Source organism: Pundamilia nyererei, unplaced genomic scaffold, assembly GCF_000239375.1.
Source record: "Pundamilia nyererei isolate P.nyererei 1_Seehausen unplaced genomic scaffold, PunNye1.0 scaffold00236, whole genome shotgun sequence".
Taxonomy (NCBI): domain Eukaryota; kingdom Metazoa; phylum Chordata; class Actinopteri; order Cichliformes; family Cichlidae; genus Pundamilia; species Pundamilia nyererei.
Genome location: NW_005187637.1, coordinates 80,167 through 99,145, shown reverse-complemented (window position 1 = coordinate 99,145; position 18,979 = coordinate 80,167). Strand labels below are relative to the sequence as shown.

General features: G+C 37.6%; 2 protein-coding genes across 2 annotated transcripts in view; one reads left to right on the top strand and one right to left on the bottom strand.

Moving 5' to 3' along the window:
- Positions 1-1,043: 1,043 nt before the first annotated feature.
- syn2a (synapsin IIa) lies at positions 1,044-12,263 on the bottom strand. The gene is made up of 11 exons (XM_005749034.2): positions 11,635-12,263; positions 6,425-6,482; positions 6,223-6,314; positions 5,726-5,882; positions 5,440-5,529; positions 5,242-5,304; positions 4,978-5,120; positions 4,814-4,888; positions 4,029-4,131; positions 3,721-3,867; positions 1,044-3,536 (listed from the first exon to the last, which is right to left on the bottom strand). The coding sequence occupies exons 1-11, from the start codon at positions 11,973-11,975 to the stop codon at positions 3,402-3,404; spliced, it is 1,404 nt and encodes a 467-aa protein (XP_005749091.1). The 5' UTR covers positions 11,976-12,263; the 3' UTR covers positions 1,044-3,401.
- Positions 12,264-15,110: 2,847 nt separating this feature from the next.
- LOC102198114 (transcription cofactor vestigial-like protein 4) overlaps positions 15,111-18,979 on the top strand; it is an 8,134-nt gene continuing 4,265 nt past the window's right edge. The window contains exons 1-4 of the mRNA XM_005749036.1: positions 15,111-15,277; positions 15,805-15,924; positions 17,014-17,176; positions 17,963-18,188. Of these exons, the coding sequence (XP_005749093.1) occupies positions 15,858-15,924; positions 17,014-17,176; positions 17,963-18,188 (456 nt within the window). The 5' untranslated portion in view covers positions 15,111-15,277; positions 15,805-15,857. The remainder of the gene's footprint in view (positions 15,278-15,804; positions 15,925-17,013; positions 17,177-17,962; positions 18,189-18,979) is intronic.

The window sequence follows — 18,979 nt, the reverse complement described above, 5'->3', positions numbered from 1 at the left end:
AGAGTATTTTGTAATTATTGTAATAGTCATTTTATATCACCAGAAGACACAACAATGCAAGGTGCAAAAAGTACATATATGTCTATAACTGTAATATTGATGATAACAGGTGATGCTAGTGTATATAGGTCAAATATAACACTAGCTTTACAATCAGATAATTGAAAGTAAAATGTCCTCATAGTTACACTTGAAATACATTCACTGTGGGGAAAAAAACCTTTTGAGATTTCAGCAATTTTGTGATGATGCAAAAACTGAAAATGTACATTTTCATGTTTTCCATTCTTTATTTATATCGTTTTTTGTATATCTTGTTATGGCAGGCCTCAGAACACCAGGCACCTTTTCTGTTTATTTTGCAACATGTTGAATGATACAGGTTGAAAATTACTTCTTTTTTTTTTTTTCAGAAAATAAACTTCCTCTAGTTGCAGATGGGCTGTCTTCACTGAAAATGCAGAAAAAGCCTTTTTCTTTCATTCCAGAGGCACTCCTTAGAGATTGGGATTTACTGAAAAACAGGAAAATCACAACCTTTTAGGTGCAGAGTCAATCAGCATGTGTGTGGTTGTGTGTGAATTCATGCAAGAGTATATTTGCTCTCTGAATAACTGAAAACCAGAGCCCTGATGTGAGCATTGATGACAGAATCTATGTATTCCTATTTCATCTTTGGAGGTCATTGTGGTTTTTCCTCACTGTCATGCTCTTTTTTTTTTAGTGGTTTTGGTGATTTATAGCTCTGTGTAGATAGGTAGAAGTGTTTTTATGGAGAAACTGAAGTGTTGGCTTCAATCCTGGAACTTGAGTGCACTGAAAATATTAAAGTTTTTGAATCTTAAGTGTCTACCTTAGACTTTCTTGGTGCAGTGTCTGAAAAAATCTGCTATGCTTTGTTTTTTTTTTTTTTAAACACTTTACATTTGAGGATGAGCTTTAGAGCAGGTGTTTGTGAAAATAATAATTATGATTGTAACAGCTATGGAGACAAAATGATAAATGAAAGCTTCATATGTGTTCATATGTAGAGTAGCCAGTTCTCCATGATTACCGTTTTATTTATTAACTTGTCTGATACAAATAAAATATCCCACATTCTCAACATATAAGACAAACAGCACAATATGAAGGCACAAAGCAGAGGAGATGTGTTATCACCATCTCTTTCACAATACAGATATAATTTCATGCATTGGAAGCATCGCAGTATGTGCACTTAGCAGCTGAACTTTTGCCCACTAGACTGTGTAATTTAGATGAGCCTGTCATATTACCCAGTGTTGCCATAATGAATAAAATTAATAAAATCGTAACACATACGAGGACACAGACCAAGCATGTATTGCAAAGGAAGCTTTATTGCCAGTGACAGAGGTTGAATTTCCAGAGAGGATTTTTTCCCCTCTACAATATATTGTCCTCTGATCTTGATACGAACAGCTCAACACTGGCCTCAGAAGTACCACGGTCTTTAACTCATACAGTTCACTAGGTCTGACGACACAAGTTCCACCTCAACACAGTGACCAAATAATCACAATCACCGACCAAGGCGTCACCATGCAGCTATTACTGATGGGGTACCTCTGCATGTTCTTCCTTTGAAAATCATTGTCATGGCATACTTCCTATTAAACTGAACAACACATCCAATAAGCCGCAGGCATGGCTTTTACAAGGACACGCTCACAGTTACAATGGCACTTTATACAACTTAGAAAAAGACTGCACACAGAACTTGCTGAACATGTTTTATACTGTTGTAACAAACAAATTGTTGGAAAATGGTGCGGATTTATTTTTTACAGTTGATTTGGTTGCTTTTTAGCTGTTACACCATTTATTGTATTGGATATGCGAAATGTCTTCCACACAAAAGCCACTGGACAACGATCGATTGTGTAAAAAAAACAAAACAAAACCCAACAACCCACTTGTCTAAACACAATTTAATGCATGGATGGCTATAGCTTTGTCGTATCAATTTGATGATTGGTTGGATTAAAAAAAATACATTATTGTTCTAAAAGAGTCAAAATGAATAAATAAATTATTGCAACTTCCAACATCTCACAGGAATCTTTGAATGGCAGTAATGGGGACACAGTACTACTACCGGAATCCAGACTAAATCTCAGAGCACTTGCACTGTTGTCATGGCAACACCTCCAATGATAGCTGATCTCCAGAGTGAGAGTAAGGAATGGAGGGGGCAAATCATACATTACACAGCTTTTTATTATCAGAAACAATGTCTGCCTCCACACAACAGCTTGAATGCAGCGTCAGTTCACTGCTGTGTGACTTACAACAAGCAATTTGAAAACATAACTGTTATCTTGGAGCGCTCAGCTCTGATTAAATTGCACACTCCGTGTGACAGCCGCAGAATTAACGGTCTCATCACTGGTACTTACGTTGTGGGTTACTGGAGTGCAAAGACTGATTAAAAGTAACCGATATGTTCTTTGGTTCAAAATATATAGAAGTTGTCTGTAGACACCTGCACACCTTCTGCATAATAAAATCATCAATACATCTTAGACTAATTCTATTATCGATTAAATATCTATTAAAACTCTGTATAATCTCTTTTCTAGTGAAACTAGTAATGAAAAAGAGAAAAAAAAAAGATTTTGGAAAGGCAATATACTGTATGTCTCTACTGTATCTCTACACTTTATCCTGTACAACTTATAATATGCATTTCTTATGACACATTCACAATGCATGAATCACAGGGAACACAGCTTAGATAAATACAGCGGTGTAACAGCGATGTTACGTGAACATCCCACTTGATCAGACATTTATAACTGACTTGCACCTGCCTTTCTATCAATCATGCAAAACAAATAAAAAAAACCTCTATTTATTAGTATTAGTACGAAAATAATCACTACTACAGCCATACACACCCACTGTTTACATATTGAGATATACACAAGTTTCAAACTGTACAATCTTCCACAGTTTGAACAATATCTAAAGGTACACACCAAAACAAAAAGAAAAGGAGTGGGAAGGGCAAATGAAAGATCCATAGCTGGGTTAAACGAGTAGCACAGAGCAGCACCGAACTGAGTGTAGGCACAATCTGCATTTTACATCATCAACAACAGCCCCAAAGAAAAACCACAGCTACTGAAACACAGGTGTCCTATAAAAGCACACTTAAATCAACAGGTCAACAAGTAGACAGTACGTTTTGACACTGCATAGAGTTTAAAACACAGTCCAGGCCAGCACTCATCTGTACTGAGCTCACGCCACCAAAAAATTTGACTCTAGCTATGAGCATCCACACACGCACACACGCATACACACGTCTGTGCATGTGTTCAGCAGGTACATCGCTGTTATCTAGACTCTCAGATATCCCTATTCTACTGGGTTACTCAGTTGGCCTGGACTGGTTTCGGACCCACTGCAACGCCATTACAGTCAAGAATGTACTGCAGACAACCTTGAGGCGGGCGCCCAGCACCGTTCTTGGTGGGTTCACCAGTAATCTCTCCCTTCTGGCCGGTCCCCTAAAAACAGATTTTTTTTTTTTAGGAATTTACTCATTCAACAGTTAATTGGTGGAAAATTATAACAGCTAAATATTTTTTTAATCTTATAGTACACACCACTGACAATATTCAAAAACATAAACAAAAACAAAACTAGCACAACGCTACTGCTTCTAACTGCTGTGCCTGTGTGTTGCTGTACCTGGGATGGTTGTATGGTGGTGGGTCTCTTGGGAGCATTAGCTTCTTTCTCCACTAACTCGTTCATTTTTGCTAGCACCATGTCTGCAATGAGCTGTCGATCCTCAGCCTGGTGTTCACCTACCAGCGGCATGGAAGAACCAACCACCTATGACAAGTGGAAGATAGTTACAGTAGAGAGACAGCAGAGGGCAGTGTCTTGTAAAAAGCTTGGCCTAATATAAAATGTGACATTCATGTCAAACAGTATATTCAGTATGTTTCAAATGCACAAGTTCACTTTTAAACATGACAGTCCTAGATTCCTACCTCAGTGATGTAGTCTCTGCCATCTTTCCCATGGATAGCTTTAACTGCACAAATATCCAGACCCCCGAAAATCTCTGAGCAGGTGTCAACCCACATCTTGTACCTAACAAAAAAAAAAAAGTAACTTGAAACCAACTAAATACATTTAGGCATACAGACATTGCCAAGATGACCGGTTGAAATTTAAGTTGAGCAACTCTAGGCAAAAATGCTTTGTTGATGCCAAATATAGGAAGAGAATTGCCAGAGTGTTTTGAGCTGAGAGAGCCAACAGTAACTCCAATAACCATTCTTTGGTTAGGTATGAAGAAAAGGATCTCTGAATGCACAACACATCAAACCTTGACGCACCAGGTGTCACTCATGTCAGCTAAGAACAGGAAACTGAAGCTACACCAAAACTAAAAAAATAATGCCTGTCTGATGAGTCTTAATTTCTGCTTTAATACTTAGATGGCAGGGGCAGAAACAACATGAAAACATGGATCCATCCTGTCTTGGATTAATGACTAAGGCTGGTGGCAGTGCAATGATCAGGGAGTTTTGGTGTAGCTTCAGTTTCCTGTTCTTAGCTGACATGAGTGACACCTGGTGCTTGAAGGTTTGATGTGGTGTACATTCAGAGATCCTTTTCTTCATACCTTTATTTATTTAATTAAAGGCCTTTAGTACCAAGTGAATACCATTTAAACACCACAGCCTACATGAGCATTGTTGCTGACCATCTATCCCTTTATAACCACAATGCTTGCATAAACATCAAACACTGACTGTAGCATTCTCACCTATCAGTCATGGCCACTTGTTCAAGCATAGCTGAGCCCGTGTTGGTCTTCCAGTTACCAGATATGGAAGTTCTCCTGATATGGGTAAATTGCACAAATTAAAGCAATGTCAGCCCATCTTCTGTTTTATTTGTAATGCCAAGCAACAAAAGTGTTCTACATACATGTAAGCTTTGTAGTCGGTGCCAATCTTCTGGATTCTGATATCGTACTTGGAGTCAATGAGAGGCTCTGTGGTGGTGTAGGTCTGGGTAAGAGCCACAACACTAGCTATGTCCTGGAACTTACTGTGGTTGTCCACCTTCACCTGTGCACAAAATGATTAGACAGAAAATAGTAAAATATTGAAAAAAGATAGTTGTTTTAATGAAGAGTATATCCACAGTCTGCATACTTTCATATTATTGCAACAGGAACAACCTGTATACCTTTCCAATGCCAGAGTGGGCGTGTCCAATCTTCACAACAACAGGAAACGATGGCATGCTTACCTAAAGTAACAAGTTATAATTTGAGTTACTTCTTACGTTATCCCTTCACACATTAACAAAGTTTTTAATTACAATAACAAATAAAAACATTTTCAATTTGTGCAGTAAAAATGGGGGAGATGACATGGTTCTCACCATCTCCTTGTAGTTTGGGTAAAAAGTCTGTTCGATCAGAGGGAACTTCTCAGGACCTAACTTTCTGCAGGTGTTGATAAGCTGGGCAAACTGCACATGCATAAAGATAAACAGACATAAAGAAATAACCGACAAACATACAAAAGTTGGAAATTGTTTCACAGAATTTTTTAAACAATATGAAATGCAATCCAGAACCAGGGCATTCAGAAAAGATTAGTGTTTTCATCCATCTGCCTGCTACTATTGTTCTAAGTAAACCACTGCCTGACTGCTGATTGCATACCGCCCACGGCTTGTCACACAGGTTGTAGATGGACTCGAGGGTATTGATGCTTGGCACACCACCATACTGCAGGCCAATGATCAGGTTGCGAAAATCTTCATTCTGGGTCATACTGAAGGCATGTTGACGAATGAGGACAAAGTCTGGCTTGAATGACCTAAAAAATAGAATTACAGCATAGATGTGGCGAGAACTCACCATAAAAATGACAGGCTGTTTAAAGTGTTGATAACAATGTAGATAAATCAGGTAGGGACTGTTAGTGTATATATATTGATTTAAAAAAAGAAAGCGAAAGTGACTCATTTTGTTAGATTAACTGGTGAAGATGAACTATGGGATGTGAAGTAGATAAGAAGTGTGCAAAGTAAAGGGCTGCATGACTGTATGGTTAGATGTGACTTGCAGTCTAAAGTACTTTGAGTAAAACTAGAAAAGTGCTACATAAACAGCACTTTACATTGAATCTTCTCTGTGTGTGTTTGCATGTGTCTTACCTGACAACCTTGGTACCATTTCTCAGAACCTGCATGTTAACATCGCAGGTTCCATTTGCATGAGCTATGACATTGATCTCGTTGAATTCAGCCTAGGGAGTTGATCGTTAGAAAAGAGAACAGTGCATTTAAACTTATGAACTCGCATACTCTGCACTCAAAGCGTACTTGCAATGGATTTAATTTGGCTGATGAATTGTACCTGTTCCACTTTGATGTCATAATCCCCAAGTATTTTCTTTCCGCGGAATAATTTGGCCCTGGGTAAAAAGAAAGCATTAACTTTTAATGTAATCACAAATACAACAACAGGATTACAGAGATTTCCAAAATAGATTCAACTGACTGCACCTCTGAGTATAATGATCATATTAGTTTTTACTTTGCAACAAATATAACACAAAATATGGATCATAAATCACTGCTCAATATGTGCAAATGTGTGAAGTGCATGAAGTATTACAATCCAGACATGTCACTTTGTGGTTTTCTAACTGCAGATTTCCAACACCTTTCCCCCTCAATCTGGCAGTAACAGTAGTGCCTACGGGGGATAACACGGATGATGCAATGAGGCAACATTCACTGAATTCAAAGATTCCCAAAAATGGTTGCACCTTTCAGACTTGTAATTCAGCTCTTAAAAATAAATGTGACACCCCACATTTTTCGTCACCTGGATCACTGTTGAAGAGGAAGTCTTATCACGGGGTTTTACGATTAAGGTGGATCAGTGACCAAAAACTACACATGGATGAAAACTGCCAAAGGCTCACAGCGATTTTGTGCCTATTATTTCTGTGTCTCTTACTGATATACAGGGGATGGCCCAGACAAGATAAGCTGTGGCCACAGATACTACTGGGACAAATCAATACTAGGGAGAGCACAAATAAAGATCCTTCCCTCAAGCTGCCATTGTTAAGCTCGAATTTTGGTTTGAATTTCCACAGGTTCAAGTTCATACTAAATCTAACCACCAGCTACTACAGTGCAAGTGTGCTACATAAATCATTATAGCTATATTCAAAGAAAATTTGTAGACAATGGGACATTATGACGCATGATGTAAGTATATTTTGCAAACATGTTTTTCACTTCCTACTTGGGCTTCCTTTTCATTTGCATCACCCTCCTGTCACACAGGGAGGAAAAGCTGAATAATTCATTCAAAATGTAATTAGAGCATTGGGATCTACTTGGCTGCTGAAGAAAACAAGCATTAAAATATGAATCACCGCTCTAATATTTAGGAAAATGAAGAGCCTGCTTTGCACTGCAATGAATGCTCTCTGCCAACCTACACAAAAAAGATATTATTTCCAAAACATGATCCCTGAAATCAAGTACATCATGCACGATAAGTTTTATTTTGTACAAATAAGCTTTTTTAAAATTAATATTTATAATAATAATATTTTTTAGCATAAGGAATGACTGTATAGAAGAGGTGTGGTTATGTGATTGATTCATGGTTATTCACTGTGCAAAGAACGTCTCAGCTCAGCACACTGAAAAGGCCACCGAAGCCACACATTTAAAGAAGTGATCTTTCAATGCACTGCATTAATATGCATTAGAATGTGGCTGTCAGCTCGCAGCAAACAGATTCTCTGGTGTCAAGTTTAGCTTTCGTCCAAAAACCAATAACTTTATTTTTATATAAAACTATATTTATTTCTTCCTTTGGATTTGACTGCTGGCTTCACACCTGCTTGGTTTGAAACGAGGAAGCATGACAGTAGATGTTTACATGGATCATTGATTTGTAAGAATCAACAGGGGTTCTTTTGACTTGAATTAAACGTGAGGTTAAAAAACAAATAAGAAATTAATGTTTTGTTTTCAGTGATAACGCTTTTAAAACTACTTCAATCTGAAATATAAATAGGAAAAATTAATTATAATTCTTTTTATTTTAACCCTTTAAAGGCCAATATGTTTACATAGCTCCACAAAAAACTACAATAATTCATTTAATTCAACGAGAGTTTGATTATTATTTGTATTGCACCACACATAAACCCTTATCCAACATCAATAGTGACACACACTTATCACTTTAGTAGCTCCAAACTGACTGTTCCTGCACTAATGCTCATACCTATAACTATGGCTGCAGCACAGATGCTCATTTAAGGAACCAAGACAAGAATTCTAACATTCTAACATTAAAAAAATTTATATCCTCTGTCGAACATGAGCTATATTCATTCAGCTCAGCCAAAATAGCATAAAAATATAAAATGGAATGGCACACAATGTCCTCAGGATCATCTAAGGTTTAAGGGGATGCTGCTTTTGGCTAAATGCTGTAAAACATTTGCCAAATTAAAGATTGCTATGAAAGACATTTTTTCAGATGAGTCACTGAGGGCTTGGTAAGCCAGAATCCTTGCTGAATGTTAATGTCTTATTACTTTGCTTGCGTAACATTCACTCTCACATATTGGCATTGTCTGAACTAGATTAAGCTCACAGCATCTTCTTCTGATATCAGATGAAGCAGTAGACTAATTATTTTTTGGGTAATTTTTAACATTGAGCAATTCAATTAAAGAAATGCTGTTTCTGAAACTGAGCTACATTATATAGTGTGTGCAAGGAACCAAGGCATCTCAGCCATTAGTCTGATAAGTAAGACAGTGAGCCATCTGCTCCTCCTGTCCTGTAAAAGCAAATTATAGCACAGCCATCCTGGAACAAAATAAACAACTCTTCATGACTGACAGCCTCATCTAACAAGTCAAACACTGGCTGAATAACAAAAAGCATCAGTCTGCGCTCTGACCCTGGTAAACACCCAGATTTCACGACACACTGTAAGTATTCTGCTTAGCTTGTTGTATAATGAAGAGAATAGAATGTCTATACTAATATCTTCTGTTTTCTCTATATTCTAGATTTCGTGTCATTCTACGCTTACTGTGATTTCATCTTTGCCCAGCTCTGGGTACATAAAAGACATGAGATTTCTAATAATAAAACATATAAGTTACAGGCAATTAGATATGTTACAGAAACATTCAGAAGTGAAAAATAATTAAATGTTTTAGAAAGTAAGCAGAATTTAATGGTTGAGCCTTCTCACAGATGCAATTAGCCCGGAGACCTCTCTTGATTTCAATTGTGTCCTGGGCCAGCAGGTTCTCATTAATCTTCCTTACATTTGCAGCAGTGTGCAGACAAAAGTCTGGACATCCTGCCACACAGAGAGCATGTAAGCAATACAAAGCAAAAACGTACACTGTGCCAACATGGCAAAGGAAAACAAAACATGTATTAATATAAAAACATCTATTCTGAAACTTTTTTCACCGAATCGTTCTCGGTTAGGGTTTCTATGCTCTAACAGAATGAGTACAAAGGCTAAACAAAACAAAGCAATCCCAGCCTACACTATGTAAACTGGTTTACTGAAATAGTGACCATAAATCACTAGGCAAAAGGTCCCATAAAACCTGTCCAAAAGAAACAAAACCTAGTCAAACATGTAATACCTCCCTCGTGGTGATATTGAGCAGGCCTAAAAAATAGATGCAGGCTCAAGAAAGAGGAAGCCCTTTGAAAGCTGATGTCCAAAGTGGCTATGCACTAGATGCACATTGCAACAACAGTAAACTGCACATGTTATGAACACATCAAGCTTCAAAATGGATTTATCTGCAATATAGGTACAGACAGGGCAGATAATTACCTAAGGTTTTTACACAGGAGTTTCTACATATCAGCTCCTGTTGTATACTGACAGTAAAATTAATGCCACATCCTATCAGCTCAACCGACTCAACCTACATTATCTGTAAGAAGGGTCTTTGATGAAGGGCAAAACTTTAGTTGAATTTACTATATCTTGTTTCTGTGCCAGATATGCAGAGCAATATTTGATCTTCCTTTCCTCTCATAAGAAATATAGAACAAGTGAATATAAAAGCTGGCATCCATCCTGCTAACGACAACGATCAGGGTTTCTAATCCATTAATGGCCAGTCCTGCACAAATAAACACACACACAGTGGCATTTAGCTAAGGTTGATACATGATATAGAACAACGGTAACATATTAACCTTCTGAGACATGATGTGTTGACAAATTTTACCATGCTGTCTACCTATTACTATATTCCTTCAACTATTGGTGTTTTCATCCATCCAGCTAACTGCTTAACTGCTTATCCACTTTAGATACACTGGGGGGCTGAAGCCTATCCCAGCTGATTTGGGGGAATAATAGACTACACCTTTGAATAAGGTGTAGTCTATGAATATGAATAAACATGTATTTTCAGCAATGTGAATAAACAAATTTCACATTGCTGAAAATACATGTAACTGCAAGATATCTTATGTGTATATGTTTAAAAGTAAAGCAAGCTGATTCTTTTCATTCTTTTTAACTGTATACCACTGTATACTCTGTGGTATACAGTTAAAAAGGCATCAAAGGCATTAAAGAGTTAAGTTACAGTTCTATGCTTTCTATGTCTAGGTGGTAACTGAAAATGACTGGATATGCTGCAGTGAAAAACATGCCACTAGCGTAAATAAATGTTTGTCATGTGGTGAGAGAGTTAATCAAATATATTCTATTGTTTGACAACACGCAAAGTAATTTCCATATAAATCCATGCATACACTCATTTAGAACATTTTAAGTCCTTCAAGCAGTCGACTGACAAAGATGCTTGCTTTAAGCTACCTCTGACTAAGATCCCCTAGGACACGGCTGCCAGTACAACTGCTTAATGCCTTAAGGTTATTGAGGTTAAGGGTTGAGAAACATAACTATGTTATACATTTTAAGGTTGGACTCACAACTAAGAGAACCCTATGCACCATAGGTTTAATTTCTTGTCATGCCATGTGATCTTCCATCAGTGAGCAGGGGGAAACCCCATTGATTGAGGGGAAGCACTGCAGTATTAGAAATAACATGCAGTTTTCAATGCTGCACAACCTGTGGAATACCATTCCTTTTTTTAAAAATGGTGAAAAATCACATTCCAGTGCAGTATTTCACCATTTTTAATTAATTAATCAGCTTTTTGCACAGACAGATGCAAAACTAAATAAAACGATTAAACAAAGCATTTGCATTTCTTACAAAAAAGAGCAAACAAAGGACATTTAAAGTCCTCCATCTTGGGATAATGGCATTACTGCTGAGAATCAGTGGATTGTTTTTGATTAAGTTTTGGCTGCCTGAGTGTATTATTCTGAACACTGGCATGGTGTAACATCAAACCACAGCAGCACTCCCCATTCATCTCTGCAGGGTGCTTGATAGAGATGTTGTTTCAGCAGTTCTTTAACCATTACCTAACAGCTATATGGCTGAAACATAGAAACAATGCCTACAGCAGCATCTGAATGACACAACACGAATGATATAAAAGCAGCATTTTCTCTTACCACTCCTGTTGTGGTTCATCAATGACCAGGAGAATTTTAAACTTCTTAGGTGTCGTGACTTGGGTCTGCTCCACTAGCCCTGCAGAGGCAGCTGTCTGCTTAACAACGTTGGTAATGGAACTGAAGAAACCCGCTCCTGTCGACTGAACTGGCTGGGGTTTCCTCTCTGGAGCAGGGGAAGTGGCTGGAGGTGTTGGCCCAGATGTCGGAGACTTGGCAGGGGTGTTGGAGGCAGGTGGAGGAGGCTGAGCAGGATCGGGCCTCTGAAGGTCTGTCATGTAGCCATTGGGCAGGTTGGAGATGAACGTGCTGTCTGAGAGACGCCGACGCAAATAATTCATGGCTGCAGAGGAGCAAGAAGAAGAGTCAACAAGCACTGGGTGTGGAAAAGTATTCTGCCGAGAAGCCCCTGTTCTCAGTGGTACAGCTGATAATGGCTGAGCTCTCAGTGCAAACTCCCAACAAATGTATTCCCTCTCAGCTCAGTGGAGCATCCTCGAAGCTCCCCCTCACTGGCAGTGACGCTACACTCTCCCATAGCCAATCACTTTACCCCGTGCTTTCCTCAAGCATTGCAAATGATGCTCTGGCTGTGCCTCTCCTTCCTGCTATCGCCCTCCACTCTCTCCTCTCTCTCCCCCCGGCTTGCCTGCCTTTTCTACCCCTCCCCCATTTTCTACTGCCTTAGAGACGTCATCCTTTTTTGAACCAGAGCATGAAAAATAGAGGGGTTTCCAGTGAAAGTGCAAAAAGGTGTACTGTGTACTACATCACCCTCCCCTTACTCCTACTCCCCTTGTTACTCAGGTTCACCCTGCCCTCTGTCTGGGTGCTGTTTTCCCTGCTTATAGAATGCAGCCATGAAATCTAAAATGGCTGTTAGGACTGGTGAATGAGAAGAAGCGTCATCAGCCGTCCCTTGAGAAACAAATTCATGCACTAAAACTCTCTGTCTTAATTGTTTAATGAATCTCTCTCTATGTAATAATTTTCCTTATTATAATTTACTACAATAGTTGTTTAATTTAAAAACATTACAAACTCACTTGGCTAACATGTCTCCATTACGGGTGGCACAATTCATTGTGTTCATTATATTTTATATAAACGTTTGATGCTTATGAGAGCATAAAAACACTGCATACAATATTCTTAGCACTAATTATCACAAGGTTCACTAAAAACACAGTAATTTCTGTAAAACACTTATTAATTATATAAGACAAAACAAAAGACTGGATTTTTTAAACAATTCAATAAATCAATAACTTGTGATGTGCAGTGGTAGAAGGTTGTTAAAGTGTAAAAAGATAAATTCAAACATAGGCACACATTAAAAAAAATTGCAAGTCAGGACATTGAATCTTTATATCGCAGTTTGAGTATATTTTCTAATGAAGGGCTAATATTACTATATGACTTCATTCATCATGGCATGACTTGTTAACTAGAAATCTTACAGCCCCACTTCAGTCCTGCATTTTAACGATTAATAACATGGTAAAATATTAATACAATACTTTTTTAGATATTATGAGATACTTGCACATACCGTGTATATTTTATATGTTGTTTATGACATTTCAAATTGCTAAATTTTTACATGGAATTAGTTTTATACTTTATAAATATTTTTACAGAATTTGAAGATTTCCTCTAATACTAAAAATCTGAAATTGGAGAAAATTCCTCTGTTGCTTGGCAACGTGACACAATAATAATAATAATAATAATAATAATAATAATAATAATTTATATAATTAATTCTATGGAATATAAATTTACCTTATGAATTGAATTTCAGGTCTACAACTATTTATTCATTCATTTTACATTTCACTGATTAAGGGAAATTCTGGGAAATATGATATTAGTATTTTCTGACCCTGATCTCTGTCATTTGTGCAAAATGCCTGTAAACCTGTTGACAGTCAGCTACTATATATTTTTTACTGACTCTGTAGGACTAGTTGTTAGCAGCAATTTGGATTATGTTTAGCGAGCCAAAGCAAATAAATGGTGCTTAAAAGAGGAAGGAGAGAAGACAGCGGGATAAGTATACCTCTAGGACTTTAGATTTGAGCAGGGTCCAGGCCTGCCCTCTACTAACTGTGCCCCGTCAGCTGAATCCTACTGACACACTTCAACTACAAGTTATACTAATTCATGACCTATGCAGGTCAGACTTTGGGGAGCACCCCTCATGTTTCTGCAACTAAAAAGATGTCATTTATCAACTTGTGCAGCTTTAATACATGACCTTACTGAAAACTGCTAAACAAATGGAACTGTATTGAAGATATTGTGTGCTCACAGCCAACTGTCCTTGTGTGTGGTGAATTCATTGATCCACTTCTGTACTGAGAGAAAATGTCTCTTGTGTTTGTATCCTGCTTTGGCATGTTTACAACTGTTACTAGCTGCTATTTCTTTATGAATGTACTATGCATGAATACTTGTAGCTGTGCATCTTGCATATATGGGGTGGGGGGGTGGAATACCAAGATCACTTGAGCCCAATTCTCCCCTGTCAAAGCTGTTGCTAGTCCAGTTTATCAGTTGATATGGTGTAAAGATTTGTGATTAACAGGCTCCTCTGTTTTGTTGCATGCTGGCAGACATTACAGTTATCTTTATGTCACTTTAACAAGGGTGAATTTTGTTTTTAGGGTTGTGGCAGCGTAGTTGAGGAAGATAATATGAGTTTATACATGAGCTTAGATAAATGTGACCATTCTCTCGATCGCTGACTGGGGTTGTTGTCCATGGTTTTAATCAAAAGCTAGAATGATGCTATTGGTAAAGCTGATTGTTGCTATATGCTAGTAATTTTGCACCTACAGTGTGTGTGTGTGTATGTGCGTGTCTGTGTGTGTGTAGAATCGGTAGAGAATCTATTGGCTGAAATAAATAATAAGAATAATCTGAAAATAATATTGCTAAAAGATGGTGTACCTTGCAATGACTATTAAACATGTGTGCTATTGTGACACCATGTGGTAGTATCAGTGTATTGAGCAACAAAACCAACCTCAGCTTTGCTTAAGTCTGAAACCCAGCCATTCTAGTCAGATGTCTGTGGATGAGACGCTCCAGCAGGGCCAGGGCATTGTGCCCTCAGTCTGTCCTCAATGTGCTGTGCTGCAGTCAGACTGCAGGAAACTAAACTCACTGCAGTGAAAATCACTGGAAACTCCTCATAATGATTCGTGTAAAATCAACAGCAGTTCAGAGAAAGCAGCTCTTTGTATGTTTACTTTCTTCACATATCAAAAACATTATCTATATGGTCAGTAGTGTCATTAAAAAAAAAAATCAAGTAGCCTATTGTGTTTCACGTTAAACCCATTTCATTTGGGCATCTTCATAGGCTGCGTAGCTTGATAAACTTGAAAAACAATGTTACTTTTAGGATGATAGGATAATTTGTTAATGGTTAATATCAAAGTGTTCATACCGTATAAAAGTACCTTTTAAATATGCTTCAAAAAGCCCCGGTTCGCCTCGTATCTCTCCGCTAGGGCCGCTCAGCTCTTTTGTTGTCTGAGGACTGCTGCTGTGTGAAAGTGCGTGAAGAAGGCAGAGTACGTAGGCAGACTCGGCTAACTATGGTGTTGCCGTAAAGCTAATTTTTGTCGAAGAAGTAAGTATCATGGAAGAATAGGAATACCCATTTTTTGGATTTCATTTTGTTGGATGTAGACTATTGAACCTAACCTGGCACTAAGTAGATACTGACTTGTAGTTTTTAGGTTTTTGCTAGTTAAAACGAAAACCATTGACCTAGCGCATTGAAAAGTTAGCGACTTGGCTAACGTAAGTTTGTGTCGTGAGTAAAGTAGACAAAGTCTTGTATTTTGGCTTCAGCAACTAAGCAGACCGCTGGTCACAATACATGTATAACATTGTATTTTAATAACAGCAACTTCTTCAATATAAGCGTTTATAACTTCGTAGTTTAATTTAAAGCTCGCACTGATGAACGGCTAGTAGCAACTAGCTCAGCGTATGCTACGTGTTTAGCTAGCCGCACTAAAGCCTGTAGTCTTCAGTGTCATGAAGTGCCTGTCGTTGAACAAAATAAAGACTAATGTCTTTTGGGATTACCATTAACTGGCGTGTAAACGTATGCCATTTTTAAAAACATGACAACATTTCTATCTCCTTTAGGATAGCTTGCTAACGTTAATGTTAGCAAGTAGCCTGTTCGTGTAAATGCTAGAATGGACATGATAAACTCTCAGTTCCTGGACAAGATGAACAATAACATTGGGAGACTGCACTACGAAGGTAAGTTTGTCTTTTTTCTTTCTTTTGGTCCTATAGTTCCTGAGTTCATTTATAAAACGCAACACGTTGTGGTTTCCCTAAATTCAGCGCCAGATACCCCTGTGTTGTGATTTGCGTTACCCTTTTGACTATCCTGACGTTAGCGTCGAGACTGACGACATGTTTAACAACTTGTTGGTGCGGAGAACAACGAGTGTTTTGTTTAATAACATCGCAACTTTAAAATACGATTTTAATAGCCTGTATTTAGCAAGTTGGCATTGAATAATAATAACATTCATTTGAAATTTGTAGAAATTCCCAAGCTATAACGGCATACACTACAATGCTGCTTCATATGATGTAGCAGTGATTAAGCTTCAGGTTGTGTAACACTCATTTGTGCCACTGCTTAGTCAAACATCTAAAGAAATCAGGAAATTTTGCTCAAAAATGTGCTTTATCATGTTTCTACACACAGTTTCCTTTGGGCTTAGATGAGTGGGTGATTTTTAACTGCTTGTGTATTGCTCTATTGGCTTTCTTGATCAAAGTTTACTTCCCAAACAAATTGCACCTCCATACATGAAACAAAGTCAGAGTCGTTTTATAATAGGAATTCAAAAAACTAAATGTAAATTATAATTTAGTTGCCATTTACTTAATTTATGATCTCCGGTCCCCCAATGAATCTGTTTTTTTTTTTTTTTTTTAATTCACCAAAACACAAAGTACTTCTCCATTATAACTATATGGATCAAGTGTTCTCCTTTGTGCAATAGCCCCAGATTATGTAATATTGTCAACTTTATTATACGTTATTTACATTGTTTTAACATTAAGCAAGATGTACTTAGGCAAACTGGTTTCTACTTTGCTTTTTGTAGCTCATGATTTATTAAAATCTGGCCAAATTGTATTACTTGGTATATTTATGAAACTCTTGATCATCTACCAGTGCAGTCTCAAAAAGTCAGTTTAAAATGAATTGATGGAATACACAGAGTCCTTATAGTTTACTGTGTTTATTGTGTATTTTATTCTGGAAACTTCCTTTTAGTCTAAATTAATTTAATTAAGTTATTTCTACTACTGAACTCTTTCCCACAGATGAGTCCAAGATGCCCTCCCTTTCTGCCACTATGTCCAATATAAGTGGGCCTCCTCCTCACTGCCCAAGCAAACGAAAATATGGCGAAGAACAAATGGAAGACCGATTCCACTGTGATGAAGACCACATGACCAAAATGAGCAGATTGTTTGCCACCCAGCTGTAAGTGCCTTTAAAATATTATTATGATTTTGTGTGGGTCTTGAAATTATTGCTGTATTGGCTTTTTATATTTGTTGGATTGAATAAATTGTATGCAGTGCAATATATGAGTTGTAAATGTAATACATCATGTGACAAGTGTCATGCATTACAAACAGGGTCCCCGTGATACTTTTCTGATTGTCATACAAAAATATAAAATTATTAAGAAGCCCTAACAACCTTGTATTCATCTCCTTTTTTCGTTTGGTTTCATTTAAGTCTCGAAGCCAGCATATGGTATTATTTATTTATTTATTTATTTATTTATAAATACAGCACTCAGTGTTTCAGTGTGTTCTGGCTGTGAAACGTATTTATTTTATCCAATATGGGTAAAAACATTCAGTCTGATGTTATTCACAATACAGGCTGAAAGGAAAAAAATAAATCTGACCATGACTTTAATGATCAGCCTCTTAAAGTTTGATGGTAAAGTGTGACACAGAGAACCCCAAAAAGTTGATTCTGTTGGTCTGGACATACTTCCTTACCTGGTTGATTGAGCATGCATCAAGACTTGACACAAAGTAGTTCACTGATATAAACAAATCTTAAAATGAAGTTGTATATAATCTTAAGAAAAGTCTACAATAATAATAATTATAAAGCTGCACATTACAAATGAAAACCCCTTCCTGTACTTCATCTGTGTCTGCTTAAAAAAAAATCCCCTCTGCACAACAATTAAAACAAAAGTTGTCCACGAAGCTGCTAGTACATTTTATTTTAACTGTCTTTATCAAGGGGGCGTCCCTCTGCTGGAGACAACCGTAGTGAGCACTGGAGCCTCAGCCACAGTCCTGTGGAGCACGTTATTTCCTCCTCTAATGGTCTCCATGGGAACCATCTGTATGCCTCCATTGCTGGCTATGCTGTAGACCAGCCGATACCTCTGACCAAAAGCAGCCATGACATTGGAGTCAGGGGAACAGAGAGGTCTGTCATAAGTGGAACTGTAGAGCGACAGCAGGTACGTCAACTTGTAGGACATAAAGAGAGCATTGTGATGTTTTTTTTTTGTTGTTGCTTTTTTTTAAAAAAAAGGTTGCACACATTTAATTTTTTTTCACTTTTCTTGTTGTTCAGTGAGATATGACCAGTGGATGGATAAAACATGTACTGAAATGCATTTACTGTGTGCAAAACAACAATTGTAAGGGTGTATTGTAAGGCTGGCAAAATCAGTTTTGAGAAACTGTTTAAATACTGACCTATTTAAACCTCTATGGTTTATTACAGTCAACAGTAAAGAAAAACACAACTACGAGCTAATGTGAGAACAAATAAAAATATGAATTTCACTAAGAGGATGAACAAAGAAAATGTTTCTTATCTGCCTGTAAAGACAATATATCAGTTTATTTTTAATATCTTTATATATTTTGGCTTATGTATTTAAGTCAGTGTAAGGAGATCAAAATAACAGATATGTATAAAGGTAAAGGTTGCTACATGTGATGGCCAGCAGAGATTTAATGCCACGATTAACACAGATGACAGAATAAAGACTGTGTTCACAGTGTGTTGGCCATGTTTCCTGTTGTCCTGTTACTAGAGTTGTCTTGCAGATTTGGGGTGCACATAAGTGGTCCGCAGCCGCGCATTCGCTGTCAAAATAAAAGACGTGCACCAGATAAGAAGTTGCAACGCGCGTTTGCGTACATATTAAAGGCACTGTTTTTGTCCGCTAGAGTGGGATTTTCACAGCATATTCTGCACCACATCTCTGTGCGTTCATCATTTGTTTGAAGCCAGCTCACC

Excerpts from the sequence above, each read along its gene's own strand:
- syn2a (XM_005749034.2), bottom strand. The coding sequence starts at position 11,975 with ATGAATTATTTGCGTCGGCGTCTCTCAGACAGCACGTTCATCTCCAAC. Across the intron at positions 6,315-6,424 it reads ATGACATCAAAGTGGAACAG|GCTGAATTCAACGAGATCAA; the intron begins GTACAATTCATC and ends TCAACTCCCTAG. Across the intron at positions 3,537-3,720 it reads CCACCATACAACCATCCCAG|GGGACCGGCCAGAAGGGAGA; the intron begins GTACAGCAACAC and ends ATCTGTTTTTAG.